Genomic DNA, 27,323 nt, shown 5'->3' on the forward strand with positions numbered 1-27,323 from the left:
AATTGCTTAAGAAGCATTGGAATGAAATACAAGAGGGGCTGCACCCCTTTATATACACAACTGAAAGAGGAGGACTCAATAGAGCTGCTCTATTGCTAGTCAAGTCTGGACAGGACTTGACTAGCAACAGTCATTCTAGTTCAAACTGAACTAGATGACATAAAGACAAAAAAAATAAAAATAAAAGAAAAAAGTTACAGAAAAGAAAGAAATGAAAAATATATTTATATATATATATATAATAATATAATAATATTATTATATATATATGTACAGTTTTACATTTTAAGTTTTAACATATCTAATATGCATAAGATTATGCATGATCAATGGTGATGATGATGATTGATGTGGTATTATGGCGGTGAACTAGTGACGTGATTAGGATGATATTATTTCGATGACATGCTGCTTTAGGGTTTGTTTTGGAATTTTGGATTTTTCTTTTTTTGCAAATTTGCCACATGGCATTAAGTCTTTTTGGGTTCGAATTTTAAATCTTTTATTATGTTTGGTTTGCAAGTTTAAGGGATATGGTAAAAATTGCATCAGATACGATTTTGACCCTATCCCCCCTGTATCCGGCCCTTATGATCCATATCCAATCCATATTCTAATAATCCATGCCATATCTGATCCGAATCCTTTCGGAGTGGGTAAGGCTTTAGAATGCCATATCCCTGTGACTTAGCTATGGACCCAAGGATGCCATTAACAGTGGGGTTTTGCTTACTTGCTTCATTCTAGCATCTTTATCTCATAATCTTTTTCCATTCCTGTATCCCCAAAAGAATCTTACAGTCCCTTGGTATGAAGCAAAAGCTGCTAGTGCATTTAGCAGCTGTTTGATTAGTTTCCAAACCTAGTGTTGCCTGCCTCAGTTATCATCATTGATATATTTGTTCCTTATAACTGAGAAAGTAGGCATGAAAGGTAATTACAAAATCTGAACGGGGTTTCCAAAATTGTTTTTCTCTAGAACCATGTAAAGGAGGATATGCTTACACATGATGTTGTGGAAACTTTGTGCTAAACCTTTGCCATTTGAGGTGATTTATGCTATAACACAACATATTAAACTTCAGAATATGAACTTATTAGTTCTATCTGTCCTTTGGAATAACACAGATGAATCTTCATTAGTGATGCCAGCCTGTGATCTGTTTGACCTTCTGTTCAACTTCGTAAATCCTTGCTTAGATCACAATCACAAAGGATGCTATGGAGTGACCTTCAAACTATCAGCACATCTGTTTTGATGAAACAATTTTTTTGGTTGAGATTGATGAAACAAATAAAAACACTGAGGAATCGACCGTCTTGTTTGCTACCACTAGAACAACAATTCAATTTCCAATTAACTTCTTTAAGCATATCTATGAGAAGTCTACAATACTATCTAAATTGAAATTTATTTGTGATGATTTTATTAAAGTAACTCTTAAAATTTAAGCAAATTCACAATTGTTTTTTCTGAATTTAGTTGGAAGAACACCCAGGCTAACCACCTTTTGATATCAAGGATCTGTCATAAACTTTGCTGGAAACTATATGCTTAAACTGTTTTTTATGGGGGTGTTTGTTTTACCCATTTTGGAGAGAATGAGTCACTTTGATATGAAAATGGCTCCTTTCTCCAGGTGAAACAAACACACCATTTTTGTGGGGAAATGGTCAAAGAGAAATAACTTTCTCTTTAACTGTATATTTTACATGAAAGTGAGATCATACCTTCCCCTCTTGGGAAGAGTTTTCCTGCCACGTTTTTCCATGGTGTGCATTTTTTTAATGAATGCAAAAGGCTACTTTTTGCACGTGGGCTCATTTTCTTGACTTTTTTTTCTCTAGCATGGAGCAACAGTTTCGCTTTCATAAATGCATATGTTCCTTTTTGCAAGTAGGGCCCACTTACTTTTTGTTTTTTCCACTCAACATGAGACAAACATGAAACCATGCAGTTCCTTATGAAAACTGTTTTACATGATTTTGCTATAATGTGCAACACAAATCAGATGAGATTTGTGTTTCTCTTTCTCACCTCTGCAACAAATGCCCCCTAACAGTTGTCCATTGTCTGTATAGTTTGGTTGGACAAGTCAGGAAAGCTAATTTTGTGCATAAAGTAAAGAAAATCAGAAAAACAGAAGGTTACCAATAAACACAGTGAACAGATACTCCAGATTACACTGTTTTAGATGCATTGCTAAAAGAGAATGCTTAGTTCATATGCCTCTGAGTAATCCTTTTCTTTCATTTTCTCTTTGTGTGTGTGTTCAGGAACTTTATCTGAAGCTGAACAGGATGGCAAGTATAGCTGCAGATATGTTTGTTGGCAGGGAAAGATTTGCTACTATTTTACTGATGAGACTTACAGAGACTGTTATTTTATGGCTTTCTGAAGACCAGAGTTTCTGGGAGGATATTTTGGATGGCCCAAAGGCATTGGGACCTCTTGGCCTGAAGCAGGTATGTAATTTGATCGCCATGCCTATTGTATTTTTGAATATTATCTTATTAGCTATTTTTTTTTCAATGCAGTTTTTGTTAGATATGGAGTTTGTAATTAGAATTTCATCCCAAGGGCGCTATTTATCCCGACATTTGCATCAAGTTATCAAGGACATTATATCTAGAGCTATGGCAGCCTTTGCTTCAACTGGGATGGACCCTTACAGGTAAATGCTCTGCAGTTGTAATTAAATTTTGTTGTCCTCCCGGTGTATTTTAAATTTTTTCCCCTTGTTTGGTGTGTTTATGCAATGTCAGAGATTGCTGTGTGGGCAAAATCTTCGCGAGCAAAAATCTCATGATAATTAAGAAGGAAAAGTTTATTTAGTAGAATCTTGGGAAATCCTGGTGTATATATATAAAAATTCACATATAAATATTTGTTTTTATCGGCTATTTGTTGTAAAAAAACTGTGTTATTTTTAAATATTTTTTACTTGACTCCCTGGGGGCAAGGGTTACCCTACGAAGTTTTACGCTGCCAGGACAGCAACTGTAGGCAGGCAAAGCCGAGGTCTTTTATCCTGGCGGTGGTTTCTCCGTGTAAATATCAAAAAGATTATTTTTTACTTATATTTCTTTATAAAAATTAATTTTTATAATTTAATTTATTTTTATTGCCGAGAATTTTTCCAAAATAAGTGAGATTTTAAAAAAAAATTCAATTTGTCACAAGTTTTTGGCTGCTGATATTTTGCTGATTTCAACTTTTGTCACTATGGTTCAAATATTCTTTAAACCAAGGGTTATATATATATATATATATATAGTAGGTGGTAGCTGCCTACCATTGTTCTATCCTACCGCCAGCCTACCAGGCTTTTGAAAGGTTTTTTCCATGTTTTCCTTAAATCTGACTGTACAAATGTGTTCTACACATAGTTACCTATATTGTTTAAGGTAATATCTCAACGGCGGTATTTCTCGGAGATATTTTCAAAAGTTGAAAAATCTTGGGAGTTTAAAAAATATAAAAAATATGAAAAATAATAAGAAATATAAGAAAAAAATAGTTATTTTTGAAAAATTATAGGGAATATAACTTTGAAATGCTTTTAAAATAAAAAAAAACAAAAATAATAAATTTGGGCTTAAAATATATTAAATAAGTTTTTGTTTTCAAAAATATCGCTATGCAATAATATCGCGATATTTTTGCTCATGGTGATATTTTGAAAATATCACGATATTTAACCTGTAATATTGGCTGACCTAGATTTGCTGATAATATCGTGATTTTTTCAAAATATCGACGATACTGGTGGCACTGGTTCTACATGTTTGATTTTATAAGAATCGACTCTTGGGTCATCCGATCCCGGTACACACGTAGGCTATTATAAGGTTTAAAAATCAATGGTCTAAAATTTACATAAATATTCATGATTTGAAAATCTTGTTTTTTTTTCCAAAAAAACATGATCAAAGTATCGTTTCCTAGCAAATCAACCATGCCGAACGCATCTGCAGGGTCAGATTTGCAAAAAACAACCCGAAAGCCCTGTTCACTCATGGTAGGCTGCTGGTAGGCAGCTATGAATTTTCCTATATATATATGTATGTGTGTGTGTGTATAGTGTATACGATGAAAAAAAAACAGAAAGTCAGAGATAACTTGAAAGAGTAAAATCAGTTACTAAATTTTTTAATAAGATACTAAGAATCCATATTGCTGTCTCTGATGAAGTACTTAATTATCGAATCCTTTTTCAAATACGTAGAGCATTCAAGGACTGTAATTTTCCCATTTAGCAGTATGAACACCTCTGATGTGAGGATCCCTCTCTGAAAAGGATTTCAATTTGCATGATATTCTTGTTCAGCATTTGACTAGTTCTTTTATTATCAAGAAACTGCTGTGTGTGTGTGTAATTCACTGGAGCATGAATGGAAAGCAAGAACATGACCCAACTAGAAGAATCTATAAGCACATTTTAACTCCTATGTTCAAATACTGGAAACAATAGACGTACTACTGTTTAACGGCAAGTCCAGTTGGGGATATTTCTGCCTCAGGTTTACTAGGTCTACTGCATAGTTACTAAAGTGTCTTTAAGGCCTTAGAAATATGTCTCCAAGGAAAGGCACTTCAAAAACATTCACTTACATATATCAAAGCTTTAAGGGAAATACACTTGTAAAAATAGGGAATCATGCTTCCCTATTGTCCAAAACACTTTCCCCTGGTGTTGGAACTTTGTTTCACTTGCTAAAAGAGTTGTACTCCACTTTAAAAGTGTTTCTTCTATAAAACCTGTATACTTGGTGGGTAAAATTTTCCATAGAAAACATGAAGAAAACACATTTAAGTTAAATACTGAAGAACCATTATTTTCATGCCCTTTTGCTCACCACTTTTTCATACTTGCTTCTGCTGCCACATCCATGTCATTTTGCTACTACTTCCTACATGCTTTTTCTACCACTTCTATGTCACTTGCTACTTGCTTCCACTAATGCTTTTTAATGCTTCATAATTCCCTCACCAGCACATCCCTTGAACACATATTTCTCACCTCCCACTGGTGCATATTTCTTTTCGTAACCGTGTTCTTGTTATGGCAACTATTATCTTCTATCATCTTAGGTAAGGTTCATCTGTTTACACAGGAATTGTGTGAAGCTATGGGATTTAGCTGTCATAATATTATTAATTGCTGTTCCAGCCATTTCATTGGTCTTAGAAAACTGATTTATGAAATACACGTTCAACCAATAACTGAAGCTAGCGAATTTATGCAAGAGAAAAGGAGAAACATATTACCAGATCTGATACTAGTAATAAACTTCTTTGGATGGTCTTCAACTTTACCAAGAACATGGCTGGTACCCATAGTCCATGGTAGTGTAACTGTAAACTGTACATTTTCTTTGCTTTGGGTACTTGAAAGGAAGTATTGAATAAAAAGTAGTGCCAGTTAAAGTATTCAGTCTGGGTTTTGGACTAGGTCCAACATGAGAAATGGAGTAATCTGCATGGTTTGATTGAGGTCATGCATGATTTCATGCAAGACTTGGGGTATGTTTGGTTAAGCCTCATGAGATTCGGATCCTCATTCAAATGAGATTCGGAATCTCATTTGACCCCGTAACCAAACAAAAATATTTGTAGCCAAGTGGGATTCTCTCCAACCCGTGAGATTTCGAATCTCATGAGTTTACGTGTGATCTCAAATCATACGATTCGAAATCACGTTGGGTTGACCCTTTGGCCTGCAAACTTTTTGTGAACGTTGGGGCTTCATGCTCCAACATTCATCCACTTCGCCCTTCTTTAGATCAAGGGTAGGTTGGAGACGATGCCAGAGGCACCTCCACCCAGCCTGCTAGGACCGCCAGAAAGTGGCAACCTCGCTGTAAAGTACTTCCTTGCTGAGAATCACTGGTGATGTTACACCTCATCCTGTCATTCAGGCATACAATTTTTTTTTTGAACACTGCTACTGTCCGGAACCACCTGACTCACCGGAGGGGTGTAGCAACTCCCTTCGCTGCCAAGAAGGGGCCCAGTGGGGTGGAGCCCCTTTTGATGCTTTGAAGGAGGCACTCCTGCTGCAAGCAAGAGCTCACTGGAGGTGCTAAAGGGGATGAGCCCCTTCACTGGAGGGTTAGGGCAAGCCCATACCTACCGCTGCCAACCTTCACTGAAGGGCCTCAACAGGGTGAGCCTCTCTGGGTATCCTTTTCCTTTTTGGTGAGATGGGGCTCACAGGCCCCACGACCTGAAAAGAAGTGACTGGACCCGACCTCTGTACCGGATCGGATCCAGATCCAAATATAGTGTTGTAATTCTTTTTGTTATTAAAGGGTATTTTTGTACCCTAAAAGTATGTATTAGTTAAATACTCATACCCTAATACAATGAAAACACGCTGAACACTTTAACGTGTTGTTTTTCTGCAGCCTCTTTCCCATTATCGTGTTTTCTCTTTTCTTGCACAGGTGAACCTGGAGATCATCGTATTTTAACATGGTATCAGAGTAGTGTTAAACTGGGCCTGGGATTGTTTTTCCAGAAGGAATGACCACAGAGAGAAGATGATCTGATTTTTTCCTCAACCCCGATTTCTGCGTCTTCTCCCTCTTTTCTTCTCTGTTTTCAAATCTGGTAAGAACGTCAACATCTTCCTTCCCTTACCGCTTCTTCAGATTTATTTGTGCGTCTCCTTCCTCCTCCTCAGTTTCAGTTCTGAACCAATTTACTTTCTTCTTCAGATCTGAATCTCTAGAGATTCAGAATCAGTTAATCTATTCGAAAACCAAAGGGTCCTCATTTGGGTCTCTTGACGTCATTTTTGAGTCTCTCGACGTGAAGAGACATCGATCAGTTTCTGGCAGTCGACCAGAATCCTATGCTTGCTGAAATTAATGTTTGTGAGTCTTCAGTTTGCATAATCGCTATCTCGAAATACTCGTATTCCTGTCTTTCATGTTTTTTGCCTAATCTGGAACCATTTTCTGTTGATAGTCAGTTTTCTTTACTGCCGATCTGAATATTATACTCTCTGAAATTCATATTTCTGCTATCTCAGTCTGCAATATTCTTTATCATGAAGTATTCATATTCTCGTTTCGTCTTTCTACTTAATCTGGAACTGCGTTAATGTTGATATTCAGTTAGTTGATCAGTTTTTCTTTCTGATCATACCCGAATACAATATATCTGTCATACTACCAAAAAAAAAAAGGGACAGAATATTCGAGTAACTGAGTTTCTTATGAGTTAAAATTTTGGTTCAGAATTTTTTCTTGAAATTTCTCTTTCTTCCCACAATATCTTCCAATGAACTCAACTTTCCCACAGCCAGGCCTCTCCTCTAACTTTCTTAGCCAATTAGTCTCTGAAAAACTGAATAATTCAAATTTCTTGACCTGAAAAAGGCAGATTGTTCCTTTTATAAGGAGCCAGGATCTCTCTGGTCATCTCGATGGATCAGTCTCTCCCCCTCCAGAGTTCACTTCACAGGAAAAGCAGGACGATAAAGGGGCGCAATCTATTGTTCTTCTAAAAAATCTAGATTATGTTGCTTTGATGAAAAGAGATCAAGCATTAGTGGCATACATCACCTCAACACTCTCACAAGAAGTTCTTGTAGCCATTCCCGATGATTGTTCAGCCAAAGAACTATGGGACAAGCTAGTTCAGACATATTCGCAGATCTCTGAAGCGAGAATCGTGTTTCTCAAGCGAGAATTTCAAATGCTGAAGAGAGATTCGATGTCTATTATGGAGTACTTGAATAAAATGAAAGGGATCACAGATCAGCTGACTATTGTAGGATGTCTCGTCAGTGATAAAGACAAGGTGCAACAGACCTTGAGTGGATTGGGGACTATCATGTTCTGGTGACGTCCTTGTTGTGTCTCCCAGACCTTCCAAAATTTGAAGATCTTCGTGCAAAGCTTCTGCAGTATGAAATGACCCTGAAAGGGTTTTCTGAGGACACCCATGCGCATTCAGGGACTCAGGATGTGCTGGCCACCAGACTGACCTATGGTAGTGGTAGATGAGAAAATTCTTTTCGAGGAAGGGGAGGACAAGGGAGAAATGCCTTTGGAGGTCGTGGTTTGCTTCCAACGCACAATATACAGGGACAAAGGTGTTAGAAAGTGACTTGGAATACATTGGGTTCAATAATGAACCCATACTTATGCACGTGGAGTGCAAATATACCCATTAAAGGGAAACAACATAAGCACATAATGTGCTAACACATAAAACCCATAAAAAGGGAAAAATATGACATAAAGTCATAAGTTGCATATCATTGAAGAATAATGGAGAAGGGGTAAAAACCCCATTACAATGGAGCATAAGCTCCCTCAAGAATACCAAATACAAAGGGGAAATCCCCTATTTATAAGCATGAAAAAGGACCACCTTGGGGGCTCCCAAAGGGGACGTTGGAGAGCCCTCAACGGTCACATTTGTGACCGTTGGGGGCTCCCAACGTCACTTTTGGGAGGCCCCCAATGTGGTACGAAATTCAAAAATATAAAAAACAAAAATTACAATGCATATTCCAATTGGAATATGCGTAAAATGCTAATTTACAAGAATACCCTTGAGGGTATTTTAGGAAGATAAAATATATATATTTATATATATATAAATAGAGATATGTATACATATATATATGTATACGTATCTTTATATATATATATAAATATATATATGTACATTTAAGGATCAACATATTTTAACAAAAGGCCCATTCCTACTTGCTTCCTATGCAATAAGAAAGGGCATATTAAAGCAAATTGTTGGTTCTGTGAAAGTATCTTCAACAAAATACTATGATCAAGACCTTAATATTCTTGATAACAAATATGTGCAGACATGCACAATAAGAACACTTGTGCATAAAAGCACAAAATCATAAACTCTCACAAATGCACCAAAGGCATAAAAATAAATATTCGAACTTTATTAGAAGCTTGGGCTTTAACTCAAAGCCATGAGAATACAAGAGGGGAGAGGCCCCTATTTATAACCAAACAAGGAGTCACATAGGGGGCTCCCAAGAGAGTCGTTGGGAGCCCCCAATGGTCACATATGTGACCGTTGGAGGCTCCCCAACGACTCTTTGGGGAGTCTCCCTATGTGGCACAAAATACAAAAAATAAAAAAGAAAGAAAGAAAAAGAAAAAGAAGAAAAATAAAAGAATTAAAAAAGTTACAATCATATTCCAAAATGGAATATGCGTAAAGTAAGTATTTACAGAAATACCCTTTTCGGGTGAACAATGAGACAAAAAAGAAATATATATTTATATATATAATACATATGTATATGTATCTCTCTCTATATATACGAGTATATATATACGAGATTACAAGGTTGATATACATAATTTAACACCCCCCCTCAAACTTAGGGCATGATAACCGAAAGTTTGCCAAGAAGAAAGTTGAATCGAGGTGCACATAAGGCTTTGGTGAAAAAGTCTGCCAACTGATATTCTGAAGTAACATAAGGTAGATCAATGACTTCTTTTGGATAGGCTTCACGAAGATAGTGACAGTCCATTTCAATGTGCTTAGTCCGCTCGTGGAAAATATGATTTTTGGCAATGTAAATTGCACTATTGTTATCACAGCATAGCTTAGTGGGCCCTTCAATAGTGATCTGTGTCTTCAAGCAGCTGATGGATCCATACAATTTCCATGGTAGTAGTTGCCATGACACGATATTCAGCTTCAGTTGATGATATGGACACTTTTTGTTGCTTCTTACATCTCCACGAAATCAGTGAGTCTCCTAAGAACACACAAAAACCAGTGGTGGAGTGACGGTTGTTTGGTCACCTCCCCAATCAGAGTCAGTGTAAGCAATTAAATTTAAATCAGAAGAAAAAGACAGAAAAACTCCCTTATTTAGAGTATCCTTTATGTATCTTACGACTCGCAAGATGGCACTCATGTGAACGAAGGTTAGTGCATGCTGAAACTGGCTTGCAGTATGGACTGCATGAGAGATATCTGGTATGGTGATACTCAGATACATCAATGAACCAACAAGCTGTCTGTAGGGAGTAGGGTCTGAAAGGAGAACACCATCATCAATCTTCATTTTAGCTCCTACTATAGCAGGAGTTTCACAAACCTTTTCATCTGTAATACCTGATTTGTCAATGATCTCAGAAGCAAGTTTAGTTTGAAATAAAAAATACCCTATATGAGAGTATGTTACTTCAATACCCAAGAAATAAGTCAGAAAACCCAGATCAAACATTTCAAACTTATCTTTCAACATTGATTTTATGCTCTTAACCCCTTTAGAATCACTACCAGTTATGAGCATGTCATCCACATACAACAGTAAGATGACAATACCTGCATTGGATTTTCTAACAAACAAAGCAATATCAGTAAAATAGGATAAAAAATCATTTTCTATCATTACAAAATTAAACCTATCATACCAAGCCTTGGGGGCTTGTTTCAAACCATAAAGTGCTTTTTTAAGGCGAATCACCTTTCTCTTAGGAGTCTCCATTCCAGGAGGAGCATCCATATACACTTATTCAGTTAGATCTCCGTTTAGAAAGACATTCTTAACATTCATTTGATAGATGTTCCATTTGTTGATTGAGACAACAGTTATAAGACATCAGACAGTAACCATCCGAGCTATTGGAGCAAAGGTCTCCTCATAATCAATCACATATTCTTGACTATACCCCTTTGCAACCAGTCGAGCCTTATATCTTTCGAGGGATCCATCACTCTTAGTCTTAACCTTAAATACCCATCTACACCCTATTGTTTTCTTACCTCTAGGAAGGTCTTGAAATTCCCATGTCTTGGCTCTTCTCATAGCTCCGAGTTCATTATCCATGGCGGTTATCCATTTAGGACATTTTCGTGCTTGCTCGAAGTTTCTAGGTTCTATGTAAGAATGAATGCCGCTTAGACAGACTCTATGTTTAGGTGAGAAGAATTCATATGAGATGAACCTAGAAGGAGTGTTTTTATGTCTTTCGGTCCTACGAAGGTTGTCCTCACTTTGAGGAGCAGTCCTACTAGCATCATCATATCTTTCAAGGGCACTTTTGAAGGTGTTTCTATCTCTATGAGTATAGGTGATGGGATCCCTAGGAGGTTCCTCATCGACATGTTGAGGAAAAGGAGAGGACACAGGATTGGTTTCCCTGGTTTCATTATCACTTGAGTCATTCTGATTTGACTCATCATCACTAGTATCATCACTTTCAGTTAACAGATCAAATAAAAAAGAATAATCTACGTTTTCGTCATTAGATTCAAGGTTTTCGAAACCACTAAGATTTTTCAAAAACCTTACATTTCTGGAAACATATAATTTGTCATTTTTAACATCATAACATCGAAAACCTTTTTGGGTTTCGGAATAACTAAGAAAGGCTCAAGGAATGGCCTTTGGGGAAAGTTTGTCGTTTTTATCAGTAAGAACAAAACATTTACATCAAAAAACCCTTAGCCTGCTATAATCAGGTTCTTTCTCATACAAATTTTCAAATGGAGAAATCTTGTTTAAATTTTTTGATGGAAGTCTATTTATAAGATAGACGGACGCGAGGGCTGCATCAGCCCAGAGTTTTTTTGGAATATTTTTTGAAATAAGCAAGGTTCTAGTTGTTTCAATAATATGCCTATGCTTTCGTTCAGCTAACCCATTTTGTTGTGGGGTTTTAGGACAAGATTTTTGATGGAGGATACCATAGCTTTCAAGATAACTCTTGAATTCGTTTGAAAGGTATTCACTACTAGTCAGATCTAAGAATTTTTAAACTTCCATTGAATTGGTTAAAAACCATCATATGAAAAGTTTTAAAAGTGAAAAACACTTCATGTTTATGCTTAAGAAAATATATCCAACAAAATCTAGTGTAATCGTCCATAAAAATCACATAGTATGAGAATCCTCCTTTAGATATCACAGGAGCCGGACCCCATACATCAGAATGAACAATTTCAAAGGGTTTTGTTGTAAACATGGATCTTTGTGAGAAAGGTATACTTTTCATTTTCCCAAGAATGCATTCATTACATACAAAATCCTCTTTACAAAGATGTTTAATAAAAGGCAAATAAGAGATTTTAACAATGTTGGAATGTCCCAGTCTCTTATGCCACACATGAATATCTTTGTTTTGAGCAACATTACAAATTTGATTTTTGGGAACTTGAAGAAAATCAACATAGTAGAGGTCTCCTTTCCTAGAGCCTTCTCTAATCAATCTCCCGGACCGGCGATCTTGTATCCAACATTTGTTAGAAGAAAATTTTATATCGCAACCATGGTCCGAGAGTTGAGAAAGCTAAAGTAAATTTAAATTTAGTTTTGGTATAGGACGGATTTTTGGAATAAAGAAATCTTGTTTTTCAAAATTACTTATTCCTTTAATTTCAAGAGGTGTTCCATCCGCCGTTGAGACAAAATATGGAAGAGAATTTTTAGAAAACTTGAAAAGAGAACAAGCACTCGGGGTCATGTGAAAGGATGCACCGGAATCTAGAAGCCAAGATGTCTTACCGGGTGGTGAGGAAGTAGACATAGCGGCTCCGAAAATTCCTCATTTGAGAAGGGGTTGTAAAGCTTCTACAATTTTTTGAAGGGAAAGAGACCCATTTGACGATGAAGGTTGTTCTTCCGGTTGAGATGTCATAGCCGTTGCAATCAATTTCTTCCATTTTGGACAAATAGGTTTAATGTGCTCCGATTCTTTACAAAAATGACATGTAAGCTTGCTATAGTCCCTCTTTGCTCCTTGACCACTTGAGTTTTGATTCTTGAAGTAAGGGGGTTGTAGGTCCTTAAATTGCTCCCCGGTCTTGAGACAACATTAACACCTTCATTTTCTTCATTGTTGAAAGGTCTAGCAAGAATACTTGGGTTGCTCTTGCTTATACCCATCCGAGTCTCTTCCCCACTAAGTTTAGTAATTACATCTTCAAGAGAGGGGGAAGTGAAAGCGGATAAAAGAGAAGATCGGATTTGTTCAAATTCGGGCCTAAGCCCATTCAAAAAGTTGAAAAATCTATCTTCTTCCATTTGTTTATGGCGGAACTCTATGGCTTCACCACTCCACTTAGGTTCGAGCATAGCAAGCTTGTCCCAAATAGAAGAGAACTCGGCAAAATACTCTCTTATAGTCATCTCCTCTTGTTGAAGCGTTAGTTTTTGGAGATAGTACTTATGGGACAAAACCCTAGAGGTGTACATCTTCTCAAGATATTCCCATGCTTGAGAAGCCTTTTTGAACTTGATGATATTTGCATTAATTTTCGTTTCTACGGACGAAAACATCTAAGAGAGGATTTTAAAATTCCTTATTTCCCATTCTTCATGCTTTTTCGTATATTCTTCAAGAGCCTTGGTCCTTTCATCACCTTCAAGAATTTTTATCTCTCCTTTTTCTAGCGAGGTTATCTTGGGTTCTGGTTCGGGAATCAAGCCTTGGACATAGCCCCAAAGTCTTTTTCCTTTGATGTGAGCTTCCATATTTCTGGCCCAAACATGATAGTTGGACCCATTGAGTTTGAACCCAAGAGAGAAATGAGAGTCTTTTTCACCTATTAGAGAGGAAAGATGATGAAAAACAATACGTACCTTAAGGGTTTCTCAAGTCTTTCTTGATAAAAGAGGCTTCTAAAATATTGCCCGAAGAAGATGATCCACTCCAAAAAACAATAGCTTGAAGGCACGTTTTTTGAGGCACTAAAAAATGAACAAACGCACAATCCTTCTTCAAACGAGGCTCTGATACCATGTGAAAGTATCTTCAACAAGATACTATGATCAAGACCTTAATATTCTTGATAACAAATATGTGCACACATGTACAATAATTCCATTATTAATATTATTAGTGTTTATGCTCCTCAAGTAGGTTTAGATGATTCCATTAAGCGTCAATTTTGGGAAGATTTAGATGGAGTAGTACAAGGGATATCTTATGGAGAAAGGCTTTTTATCGGCGGTGACCTTAATGGGCATGTAGGCATTAGTAGGGATGGTTTTGAGAGTATCCATGGAGGCTATGGTATAGGAGAAATAAACGAAAGTGGAGAAAGGATTTTAGATTTTGGTTTGTCCTATGATATGATCTTAGCAAACACTTGGTTTAGGAAGAGGGAGTCTCACTTAGTAACATTTAAAAGTGGGGTTAATATGAGTCAGATAGATTTTTTCCTACTTAGAAAGAGAGATAGGGGTTGTTGCATCGATTGTAAGGTTATACCGGGAGAAAGTGTAGCTACACAACATAGTCTTAATTTTAGATCTTAGAATTAGATAATGCCGCAAAAGGGATAGACATAGGATAGATCCTAGAATTAAGTGGTGGGCACTGAAAGGAGCCAAACAAGGAATGTTTGTAGAGCAGGTAGTTAAGGAAGCTGATTGGTATCTCGGGGAGGATTCAGAATCAATGTGGAATAAGATAGCGGGTGGCATGAGAAATGTGGCTAAGGAGGTATTGAGTGAGTCTAAAGGCGGTGCACCGCTAGGTAAGGATACATCGTGGTGGAACGAGGATGTCAAATTAGCTATTAAAGTTAAAAGAGAGTGTTATAGAAATCTAAGAGTCGTGATAAAGAGAATTTGGAGAAGTATATGATAGCAAAGAAGGAAGCTAAAAAAGTAGTTCGGAACGCGATGGATAAGATATATAAAGAGGTTTATGATAAGTTGGATACCAAAGAAGGCGAGAAGGATATTTATAGGCTTGCAAAGATGAGAGATGCTTGGGAGAGAAAGGTTTAGAATGATTGACAAATCTTTTTAACAAGATTTGGCGGACAAATAAGATGCTTAATGAGTGGAGGAAGAGTACTTTGGTGCCTCTATATAAAAATAAGGGTGATATACAAGATTGCACAAACTATCGTGGTATAAAACTCATGAGTCATACTATGAAACTTTGGGAGAGGGTGATTGAGTCTAGGTTGAAGAAGGTTGTCATGATATCGGAGAATCAATTTGGTTTTATGCCTGGAAGATTAACTATGGAAGCTATACATCTTCTTAGACAACTTATCGAGAGAAATAGATAGAGGAACAAAGATTTGCATATGGTTTTTATTGATTTAGAGAAGGCATACGATAGAGTACCTAGGGACGTTCTCTGGTGGACAATGATGAAGAAAGGTGTTTCTCTCAAGTACATTAAAATAATTAAAGATATGTATGAAGGAGTAGTAACCAATGTCCGCACTTGTGGAGGGGTGACAACCAATTTTCCTATAACGGTTGGGTTCCATCAAGGATCTGCTTTAAGCCCTTTCCTATTTGCTATAGTGATGGATGAGCTTACGAGATCAATTCAAGAAAATGTGCCGTGGTGTATGTTGTTTGCTGATGATATTGTTTTGATTGATGAGTCTAGAGATGGGGTTAATGCTAAGTTAGAATTATGGAGACAGACATTGGAAGCAAGAGGTTTTAAGTTGAGTAAGAGTAAGACAGAATACATGGAATGTCGGTTTAGTAAGCAACAAAGTAATGATGGGAGTGTAGTGAAGCTTGGTGAGCAAGAAATATCGGTGGATGATTGTTTCAAATATTTGGGATCTATCATTCAAAAGTATGGAGAAATTGATGGAGATGTAGATCATAGGATAAAGATTGGGTGAATGAAATGGAAAAGTGCAACTGGAGTGTTGTGCGATCGTAGAATGTCATTGCGGTTGAAGGGAAAGTTTTATAGGACGACTATTAGGCCCGCTTTACTATATGGTACGGAATGTTGGGCTGCCAAGAGACATCATATTCAAAAAATGAGTGTAGCTGAGATGCGTATGCAGAGATGGATGTGTGGAAATACAATAAAAGATAAGATTCGGAACGAGGAGACACGTAAGAAGGTAGGTGTTGCACCCATTGAAAATAAGATGAGACAGAATCGTTTATGGTGGTTTGGACATATTCGGCGAAGGCCTAATGATGCTCCAGTTAGTGTAAATTTTACCTATGAACAGACGTGTTCTGTTCAGATCGAGAGAGAGAGAGAGAGAGAGAGAGAGAGAGAGAGAGAGAGAGAAGCTTCTGCAATCGGCAGCCTCAATTAACTTGTTAGCTGCAACAATACATCATTAGGTTTAATAGGGTTACAATCATTTTACAATGACGAAGGTGCCCTTCATTAGTTGCACATGTTACATTTAAAATACAAAACAGAACTCGTGAATGGATATGGATCCTTTATCGGATCCATATCCATTCTATATTCTAATACCCTCCCTCAAGTTGTGCATGGGAGTGAACCATGTGCAACTTGTTCTTCAGATTCCAGAAACAGTGTCTGGTAAGACCTTTTGTAAACATATCGGCAACTTGGTCTTCTGAAGGCACATAAACTGGTTCAATCTCTTTGTCTGCTATCTTTTGTCTGATGAAATGTTGATCAATCTCAATATGCTTAGTCCGACTGTGATGGATAGGGTTGAATGCAATTTGTATAGCACTTCTATTATCACACATAAGTGTCAAATTTGAGATATCCTCTCCCATCTCTGCAAGTAGATGCCTAATCCAGGTCACCTCTGCTGTGGCAGCTGCCATAGATCTATACTCTGCCTTTGTGCTAGATCTTGCTACAGCCTTCTGTTTTCTGCTACTCCATGAGACAAGATTTCTCCCAATGAAAACGCAATATCCTGAAACAGACCTTCTCTCATCTGGATCCCCTGCCCAGTCTGCATCTGTATAGGCCAGTATGTCATGTTTTGGTGTCTTCCATGAAGATTGAATATATATGAGTCCATCACCCACCGTTCCTTTTAGATAGCGAAGGATGCGTTTGACAGCATCCATGTGACCAGTTTTTGGTTCATGCATGAATTGAGACACTTGATTAACAGAGTATACAATGTCTGGTCGAGTAAAAGGTATTGCAACATACCCACTAAACTGCGATATTTAACTGCATCAGGATATAACTCACCATCACAAATACTGAGCTTTTGGTTGACAACACTGGGTGTGGGTAGAGGTTTACAATCTGTCATTCCTGCTTTAGCCAGAAGATCAAGAGTGTATTTGTGTTGAGTTAATGACATTTTTTCATCTTGTCTGTCCACCTCTACACCAAGAAAATATCTCAGTTCCCCAAGGTCTTTCATTTTGAACCGCATACTCAACAAAGCTTTAATTTGTTGAAGGTGGTCTGGAGCATTACCAATGATCACAATATCATCAACATATATGAGTAAGAAAACCACAGTGGTACTATTCCTGTATATAAACAGAGAATGGTCAAGTTGGGAACGAAAGAAACCATGTTTCTGAATTTCTAAGGAAAAGCTTTCAAACCATGACCTAGAAGCTTGCTTCAACCCATACAAAACTCTGGTTAATTTGCATACATATTCTTTTGTGTCTCCCTCTGCATAACCTTGAGGTTGCTCCATGTAAACCTCTTCCTTTAAGTCCCCATGAAGAAATGCATTCTTAACATCAAGCTGACTAAGGGTCCAACCTTGTTCAATTGCCAAACCAAGAATAATGCGAATAGTTCCCATTTTTACCACTGGGCTAAATGTCTCGTCATAATCCTGACCATATTCTTGAGTGAAACCCTTGGCAACAAGACGTGCCTTGTACCATTCAATACTACCATCCGGTTTATATTTAATTTTATATACCCATTTGCATCCAACGACATTTTTATCTGAAGGACGGCCAACTATCTCCCATGTTTGACACTCGTGAAGTGCCTCAATCTCCTCATTCATCGCTTCAATCCATTTGTTGGATTGGATAGCTTGATGAAAACCAAGTGGTTTATCGTGTTTTTCAATCTTGGATAGGAAAATTTGAAAGTCCATAGAAAAGTTGTCATAACTAACCCATTTTTCAATGGGATGCCTTATCCTGCCTGATCTTCTCGGTGCTTCTCTGTTATTGGACGATGCAATGTGTTCTTCAACAGGTTCATTTGTTCGCTCTTTGGGTCTCCTGGTATACACATTACCTTTGTATCTCAGACATTCTGTTTGTGATGCATCATCCGAAACCGTCTCCCCATGTATGCTTTCAGGGGTTAAAGTAGTATGTTCGGCAGTTTGTGAAATAAGTTCTGCACTAAGCCATGGGTCATACCAATCAGCAACTGCACCAATATGTTCACGATTGGCGTCTGCTTCTTTTCCCAAAAAACTATTTTCATCAAAAACAACATTTCTGGAAATTCTTATCTTCTTGTTGACGGGATCATAGCACCTGTAACCCTTGTATTCATCTGCATAACCTACAAATTGGCAAATAGAGGCTTTGTCTTGGAACTTAGTCCTCATGGATTTGTCAATATGTACATAACATGTGCATCCAAAAACTCGTAACTCATTATAATCGGGATGTGCCCCAAAGAGAACATCATAGGGAGATTGATTTTCAAGAATGGGCATAGGAAGGCGATTTATCACATGAGTGGCAGTGTGAAAAGCTTCAGTCCAAAGACTAATGGGTAAGTTACTCCCATGTATCATACTCATTGCGCTTTCCACAATATGTCTGTGTTTACGTTCAGCAATTCCATTTTGTTGTGGAGTGTACGGGCAAGAAACTCTACGATGCATCCCATTATTTTGGAGAAAATCAAAAAATTCTTTGGAGGAATACTCACCACCTCCATCACATTGGAGAATTTGAATATTTTGAGAGAATTGATTTTTAACATAGGCATGAAAGTGACGGAAAATGAGAAAAACCTCTGATTTGTGTTTCATGAAAAATATCCAGGTAAAACGAGAGAAACTGTCAATGAAGGATACATAATATTTACTTCCAGAAGAAGAAGAATTGGGGGCTGTGCCCCAAACATCTGAACATATTATTTCAAAGGGCATGGAGGCTCTTTTATTTATTTGATGAAAAGGAAGTACATGACTTTTGCAAACCTGACAACTAGGACATATTTTATCCTTCACTGAAGGTGAAACAGACTCTGAAAGAAAACCATTTGACACTAACTTTTCAATAAAGACTTGACTACAATGACCAAGACGAGAATGCCAGAGATCTGACTTATTGCATTTGGATGTACTTAGGATGCTTTTAGAGACGAGATCAGACTTGAGCTTCATAATACTGGAGGCTGGATCTTCATTAAAGACATACATGTCTCCACGTCGCTCTCCCTTAGCGAACATCTCCTTCGTTTGAAGATCCTTGACAAAGACAAAAGTAGGAGTAAATTCTACAGATGAATTGGTAGAATCAACAAGTTTAGAGACAAAGACAATATTTTTCTTTATATTTGGTGCATGAACAACATCAGATAAAGGGATAGATGACTCAGACAAAGGAATGAGGACGTTGCCTATGTTTGAAATAGGGTGGTGAGTCCCATCTCCAGTTACAATGTTAGATTTTCCAAAATATGGAGTCAAAGTAGAGAACTTACCTGCATTGCCAGTCACATGGGTTGCTGCCCCAGAGTCAACATACCATATTCCATCATCATTTTGCTTCAGATTCAAGTTGGCCATTGCAGATAGTAGAAGATCCTTAGCATCATCACTGACCCGAAATGTACCTGCAGTTCCTGATGTACCAACATTTCTAGTGTTTTGCATTCTATTCCGATTTTGTGGGTTGAACCAGCAGTTAGCTTTGATGTGACCTCGTTTGTTACATTGGTAGCATGTGGGAACATTCCTTGAAAAACTAGCAGTGGAATTTGGTGGTGTAGGTAGTAACCCACGTCCACCCTGGATTGGATTTCCCTTGCCTCTGCCCCGTCCTCCTCGTGCACGATCAGCTATCACCCCTGTGGCAAGAACCGCATGCGTAGATGATTGTCCCGTTGAAGCTTCAGACATGCTTTTCAGTGTCATCTCATACTGAAAGAGTTTGGCGCGTAATTCCTCAAAACTGAGCAACGTAGGCAAGCACAATAAGGATGTAACAAGAACATGATATTCTGAACCCAGTGCATTTAGTGTTTGTTGCACCTTTTCTTTATCTGATACTGGATACCCAACCATAGCTAATTGATCTGTGATGCTTTTGACTTGATTCAAGAATTCAATAATGCTCATTGTACCCTTTTTTAACATTTGAAATTCGCGTTTAAGAAACAATACTTTAGCCTCTGATATCTGAGAGTAGGTCTGAGCTAAAGCCTCCCATAAAACTTTAGATGTGCAATCATCAGGAATGAAAATCAGGACTTCTTGTGACAATGTGGAAGTGATGTATGCGACGAGGGCCTGATCGCGCTTCATCCAAGCAACAAATGCAGGGTTGCGAATAATCTTCGGCAATCCTCCATCATCTTTGTCTTCAGTTGTGAAAAATTCTAGAGGCATTGGAGTGGATCCATCCAAGTGGCCTGAAAGATCTTGGCTCTGAATAAAAGGAGCGATCTGCCTTTTCCAAGTCAGATAGTTGTTGGTGGCTAGCTTTTCTGAAACTAATTGCCCCAGGAAACTGGAAGAGAGACCCGAATTGACGGAAGAGTCCATTTGAAGATTTGTTGACAGGAATGGAAACGAAAAACACTAGTGGCTGAAGCTGGCCTGTTTTATCATAAACTGACAGTTATGACAGAATATGTTGGGACAGGCGTGGCAGCAGTAACGACAATCAGATCTTGGCAAGTGAGAGTGAAATCAGATCACTAACGTGACATATAGAAGCAAAGAAAATTTTTGGGCAAGAAACAGAAATGAAAGAATGTTTTAGAATAGGCGTGACGACAAAATCCAGATTAACACTAATGTGAATCTGGTTTCTTTCGTAGGAGAGTGGAACCAGATTCACTCAGGAAGGGACTTGGGTTTATGAAACTAAAGGTGAACCCGACTTTTGCAGGAAAGGGAATCTAGCAATTCCAAAACAGCTGTGACAGAATTCCAAAACAGCTGAAGATAAAAAGTAAGAAGAATCCAGCAAAAAATGGGGATAGGAAGAAAATAAAAGACAACAAAGATATTTTCAAAAGAATATCAAGAATTGCAAAGCAGCTGAAGATAGAGAATAAGAAGAATACCTGAAAATGGGGACAGGATGGAAGTAAAAACAGCAAAGAGACCTGTTGGCAGCAAGGAGAAGTAGACTTTTACATCGACTGGGCAAGCCTGTCACGCAACAGAAGTTTCGTGGCTCGTTGACGGTAAGAACTTGATCTTCACGTCGACTGAGCAGAACCCTTCACGCCCAGAGGAAAAATCTGTCACGCAGCAGAAGTTTCGTGGCTCGTTGACGGTAAGGAGAACTCGATCTTCACGTCGACTGAGCAGAACCCTTCACGCCCAGAGGATCCTCTGCTCTGATACCATGTAAATTTTACCTATGAACAGACGTGTTCTGTTCAGATCGAGAGAGAGAGAGAGAGGGAGAGAGAGAGAGAGAGGGAGAGAGAGAGAGAGAAGCTTCTGCAATCGACAGCCTCAATTAACTTGTTAGCTGCAGCAATACATCATTAGGTTTAATAGGGTTACAATCATTTTACAATGACGAACGTGCCCTTCATTAGTTGCACATGTTACATTTAAAATACAAAACAGAACTCGTGAATAGATATGGATCCTTTATCGGATCCATATCCATTCTATATTCTAATAGTTAGAAGGATGGAGAAATGGGAAAATATATTAGTTAAAAGAGGTTGGGGTAGGCCTAGGAAGACATGGATGGAGGTGATAGGAAAGGATATGAATGCTTTGAACCTCACCAAGGACATGGCATTGGATAGAAATGATTGGAGGAGAAGGATTCATGTGGAAGACCCATAATGATTTTCTTTTTTGGTTGATATCGCCGACCCCAATTATTTTGGGATGAAGGCGTAGTTGTTGTATGCACAATAAGAACACTTGTGCATAAAAGCACAAAATCATAAACTCTCACAAATGCACCAAAGGCATAAAAATAAATATTTGAACTTTATTAGGAGCTTGGGCTTTGACTCAAAGCCATGAGAATACAAGAGGGGAGAGGCCCCTATTTATAACCAAACAAGGAGCCACATAGGGGACTCCCAAGAGAGTCGTCCCAACAGTCATATATGTGACCGTTGGAGGCTCCCCAATGACTCTTTGGGGAGCCTCCATATGTGGCACAAAATACAAAAAATAAAAAAGAAAGAAAGAAAAAGAAAAAGAAGAAAAATAAAAGAATTAAAAAAGTAACAATCATATTCCAAAATGGAATATGCGTAAAATAAGTATTTATAGAATTACCCTTTTCGGGTGAACAATGAGACAAAAAAGAAATATATATGTATATGTATATGTATCTCTCTCTCTCTATATATATGAGTATATATATATACGAGATTACAAGGTTGATATACATAATTTAATAGGTTCAACCCTCAAAATAAGGGAAAAACCCTACAAGCAGAGGCTAAGAGGGATGGAGAAGTAAAGGAGTTTCTATTGGCAGCCTTGGCATGCTTGAACATGAAACAAAATGATAAAGGTATTTGGTATGTTGACTCCGGAGCTGCGACCCACGTTTCGGGTGATGCGGGTAAGCTCTTGAATCTTACTCCTTATGTTGGAAAAAATAGCATAGTCACAGGAGATGGTTCTCATCACTCCATCTCACATATTAGAAATGCCATTATACCTATGTCCAAATCGTCTCTTAATCTTTCAAATGTTATTCATGCTCCTAATATTCAGAAGAATATTGTTTCTGTCTCAAAACTTGTTGATGATGTTAATGCCTCAGTTGAATTTACTCCCTCTTCTGTTTATGTCAAGGATCTTTGCACGAGGGAGACATTCGCTGAGGGAAAGAGATGTGGTAACATGTACATCTTCCAAGAAGATCCCTCATTCTCACTTTATTCTGACTGTTCATCATTGAAGCCTCATCAGCATCCATCTTTTGTTTCTTCCGATTATGTGTTTGCCATTTCTGAATGTAATAAGCCAACTCTTTGGCATAGTCGTTTGGGTAATTGTGGTCGTCATTTTATTGAAAAACTTGTCTTGAATAATTTCATTCCCAGGTCCAGTCTGAGTCCAAAAGTCAGTGATACAAAGTGTCCTAATTGTCACTTATGTAAGAGTCGTGTTTTGCCTTTCAATTCAATCAATAAGAGAGCTTCAATGCCCTTTGAGGTCATATGTTCTGATGTCAGGGGTCCTGCCTCAATTGCTTCTGTTTCTGATAGTAAATATTACCGTATTTTCATTGATAGCTATTCACGCTATACTTGGATATTTTTTATGAAACACAAGTAAGAAGTTTTTGGATTGTTCCAAAAATTTCACTCATTTGTCAGAAATCATTTCTCTACAATCATTCTAAATTTCTAATGTGATGAAGGAGGTGAATTCTCTTCTAACGATTTTGTTAGTTTCCTTCAGCATAATGAGATAAAGAGAAGAGTGTCTTGCCCACATAATCCTCAACAAACTGGGATTGCTGAGAGGAAGCATCGACATATTGTTGAGAGTGCAATGAGCATGATGCATGAAAGTAATTTCCCTATCACCCTATGGACATAAGCTTTTCACTCCACAGTCTATGTGATAAATCGGCTGCCCATGACCATTTTAGAAAACAAGTCACCATTTTTCTTCTTATTTGGCGTTCATCCCGACTATCATGAATTACGTGCATTTGGATTAGTTTGCTATGTTCACATCAATGGTTCATTGAGACATATGTTTCAGGACAAAACCTTAAAGTGCAGGTTCTTGGGATATGCTGAAGACTACAAGGGATATAGGTGCTATGATCCATTAAGCAAACATGTCAAAATATCAAGAAATGTCGTGTTTGACGAGATGAATTTTGACAATCAACCTGCTAATCCAAACCTTCATGTTGCTACTCCAAGTCCCAGTGTTGAGGTGTACTATCCATGGTTAAATTCAGAACTCTTCTCCAATACTAGGGATGATTGTCCTACAGGTTGCAGTTTGGGAATCAACAGATGACTCTCAACCAGAAAAGGTTACTACACAAAACTTGGAGCCAGTAAGGTATAAGGGTATTGTCTACACCCGGTGTGAGAAAGGCCCCTCATCCATCCCTGGCACAGATGTTGGTCCTTCTACTTCCGCTCCACAGATGTTGGATGTCAGGAGATCCACCCGGACCCGACATCCGCTTGACAGGTGGGTAAGCTATAAAAATTTTTCTTTGGATTTTCAACTGTTCCTAACGTCCATAAATAAAGAAGATGAGCCTCTCACATTCTATCAAGCTACGAGTTTTGGAAGATGGATCGAAACGATGAATGAAGAAATGGAAGCCTTATATGAATGTCGTACATGGGAAGTTGTGCCTAGACCACTAAATATAAATGTGGTTGGGTCAAAGTGGGTGTGCAAGATAAAATATAAACCAGATGGGAGCATTGAAAGGTATAAAGCTAGACTTGTAGCTAAAGGGTTCACACAAGAACAAGGACATGACTTTGATGAAACTTTCAGTCCTGTTGTTAAGACGAGGACCATTCGTATTGTCCTGAGTCTAGCCATTGAACATGGATGGACATTGAGCCAACTAGATGTAAAAAATGCCTTTTTACATGGTGACCTAAAAGAGGATGTTTATATAGAGAAACCCACTGGGTACACAGAACAAGATGCCAATCAGTATGTATGCAAGTTGAAAAGAGCACTCTATGGATTGAAACAAGCTTCTCGGTCATGCTTCAAGAGTTTTTCACTAGAAATACAGAAGCACGGTTTCTCTCAGTCTCTTCTAGATCACTTATTATTCATTCACAATGAACGAGATGTTACCACTCTTCTATTGATATACGTAGATGATATTATTATCATAGGGAACTGCAGAATAAATCAGAGATTCAAAATGAAGGATCTGGGAGATCTGCGGTATTTTCTTGGGGGTGGAAGTTGATAAGACATGTGATACCCTTACTCTTACTCAACACAAATACACAATGGATATTCTTAGTAGGGCAGACATGAAAGATTGTGAGCCATTAGCAACTCCCAGTATCATCCATCAGAAACTGAGTTCTAAAGAAGAAGATTTATATGAGGATCCGACTAGGTATCGCAACATAGTTGGCATGCTGCAATACCTAACTTTTACTAGACCTGACGTAGTGTATTCGGTTAATCAGGTATCTCAGTTTATGCATGAACCTCATACACCGCACATGGAGGCAGTTAAGCGAATACTACAGTATTTAAAAGGTACAGTTGGTGATGACCTGGTGTACAGGAAAAGTGAATCAAATCAAGATGGCCATGAAATCATTATTTATGCTGATGCTGATTGGGAGGGTGACCTAGATGAACGACTGTCAGTATCTGGTTATTGTAGTTTCATTGGGTCAAACATGGTGTCTTGGAGCAGTAGAAAGCAAAAGGTGGTTGCTAGGTCGAGTACAGAGGCTGAATATAGATCGATGACTGCTGCCACTGTTGAGGCTACATGGATAAGACATCTCCTAGCAGAGATGGGAGAACCGATTGCTCGACCACTTCTGCTGTGAGATAATCAAAGTGCCATTAATATGTCTTTTAACCCCATCTATCACATTCGAGCCAAGCACATTAAGATAGATCAACATTTCGTCAGGAAAAAGGTTGAAGAAAAGGAGATTGAGCCTATGTTTGTGCGAACCGATGAGCAAGTTGCAGATATTTTCACCAAAGGGCTCACAAAAGACAAATTCTGGTTTCTGAAAAGCAAGTTGTTCATGGTTCAAGACCATGCACAACTTGAGGGAGGCTGAAAAGAAGTGATTGGACCCGACCTCTGTACCGGATCGGATCCAGATCCAAACATAGTATTGTAATTCTTTTTGTTATTAAAGGGTATTTTTGTACCCTAAAAGTATGTATTAGTTAAATACTCGTACCCTAATATAATGAAAACACGTTGAACACTTTAACGTGTTGTTTTTCTGCAGCCTCTTTCCCATTATCGTGTTTTCTCTTTTCTTGCACAGGTGTAACCTGGAGATCATTGTATTTTAACATTCTCTTCCCTCCTTCCCGTTGTTTTTATTGGGAGAGCTGATGTGGGGTTGATATCATTGGAAATCACCATGATCAAGGTCCAACCCCTCCCTGCTGGGACTCAAAGGGGCAGCACTCCCAGCAAGCATCAGAATCACTGCTGTTACTTTCTCCTTTTTTGATTGTTTGTTTTTCTCACACTAAACAAACATCAGAATTGGAATCACATGAGATTCGAAATCATGTGATTTTTGAATCTCATGAGATTGCAAATCTCATCTGATTTATTCACTTTTGCAAATTACAACCAAACATACATACCCTTGATGTTGGTGGGGCATTTGGCTGAGCTTTCTCTTTTGTTTGTTTTCTCTTATGTGCTCAAGTCTCTTGAGTGTAGTCTATATTGAAGTAGTTCAAGGTTTGAGAGATCTTTTGTTTCGAAAACCAGTATGCTTGACACATTGTATGGGGAGTTCTAACCATGACCTGGTTTCATGGATACTTCATTGGTCCCTTTGGTGACTGAGACTTGGTACAAACAAATTTTTTTCTGAAAATTTTGTCATGCTAATCATTTTTCTGGTTTGACAGTGAACTGCCATATGATCAGTGGTTTGGTGAGGTTTCGGAAGAGGCTATGCTTCGATTGAGTGGAAGAACTAAAATGATGAATGGGGAGCGGGATCTTAACAGTCCAACTGCATCTATATCAGCTCAGTCGATCTCTTCAATTAGATCTCATGGAAGCAACTAGTCATCAGTTAATGGTACCACTTGTGATCTATGGGGTCAGAGTAGGGTCATTGTGTTGCCTCGAAACAAGCCAATTCTTGATAGGCCTGCACATGTTCTGCCATTTTGTGGCAGTCATGTATAAATAGCAGACTGTTTATTCTTTTAACAAGCTGCCTTTGGTGTTTTAACCTGTGTAGGTTGCGATTATTTTTAGAGTTTAGGACGTCTTTTGCTTGCATTGGCCTAGCAAACCAATTTGAGATTGTAAATGTTATCCATTCTTTCTTTTTGTTAATGCTGTATTGTATCATTATCATGCATTGTGTCATGTTAGTTTGTATGTACAATTATTGAATTTCTGGCTGGGATGTGTTTCTGGTTTTTTGAGTGTACACCATTGATAAGAATTCTTTCCAATGGAAAGACCACATAAGGTGATGGATTCTCTGTTCTCAGCCCTCTCTCTGTGTTTGTGTGTTTGCACGTGCATACCCTGAATGAATTTCCTTTGTAGTTTCAATTAATCAGTCTTGGGAAAAGTAGAAGGAAAAATATAATGCGAGAAATTGCAGAAAGTAGAACAATTACAAATGGGAGACTGCAGAGATTGATCAGCACCTGTACATGATTAGCACGTCTATAGTCAAACCGCGTGGAGCATCACACCTCCCTGATACTAAACTGT

At 38.0% G+C, this 27,323-nt stretch overlaps 1 protein-coding gene across 1 annotated transcript; it reads left to right on the forward strand.

Moving 5' to 3' along the window:
• The first annotated feature begins 414 nt into the window (after window positions 1–414).
• On the forward strand, window positions 415–26,950 carry LOC149829643 (exocyst complex component EXO84B-like). Its single transcript, XM_090016056.1, has 3 exons — window positions 415–2,466; window positions 2,539–2,675; window positions 26,495–26,950. Exons 1-3 carry the CDS (start codon window positions 2,227–2,229, stop codon window positions 26,655–26,657), a joined length of 540 nt encoding a protein of 179 aa, XP_089872182.1. The 5' UTR covers window positions 415–2,226; the 3' UTR covers window positions 26,658–26,950.
• Window positions 26,951–27,323: the final 373 nt, after the last annotated feature.

Source organism: Nuphar pumila, chromosome 8 (genome assembly GCF_984573655.1).
Source record: "Nuphar pumila chromosome 8, dmNupPumi1.hap1.1, whole genome shotgun sequence".
Classification (NCBI taxonomy): Eukaryota; Viridiplantae; Streptophyta; class Magnoliopsida; order Nymphaeales; family Nymphaeaceae; genus Nuphar; species Nuphar pumila.

Excerpts from the sequence above, each read along its gene's own strand:
- LOC149829643 (XM_090016056.1), top strand. The coding sequence starts at position 2,227 with ATGCCTCTGAGTAATCCTTTTCTTTCATTTTCTCTTTGTGTGTGTGTT. Across the intron at positions 2,467-2,538 it reads GACCTCTTGGCCTGAAGCAG|TTTTTGTTAGATATGGAGTT; the intron begins GTATGTAATTTG and ends TTTTCAATGCAG. Across the intron at positions 2,676-26,494 it reads ACTGGGATGGACCCTTACAG|TGAACTGCCATATGATCAGT; the intron begins GTAAATGCTCTG and ends CTGGTTTGACAG.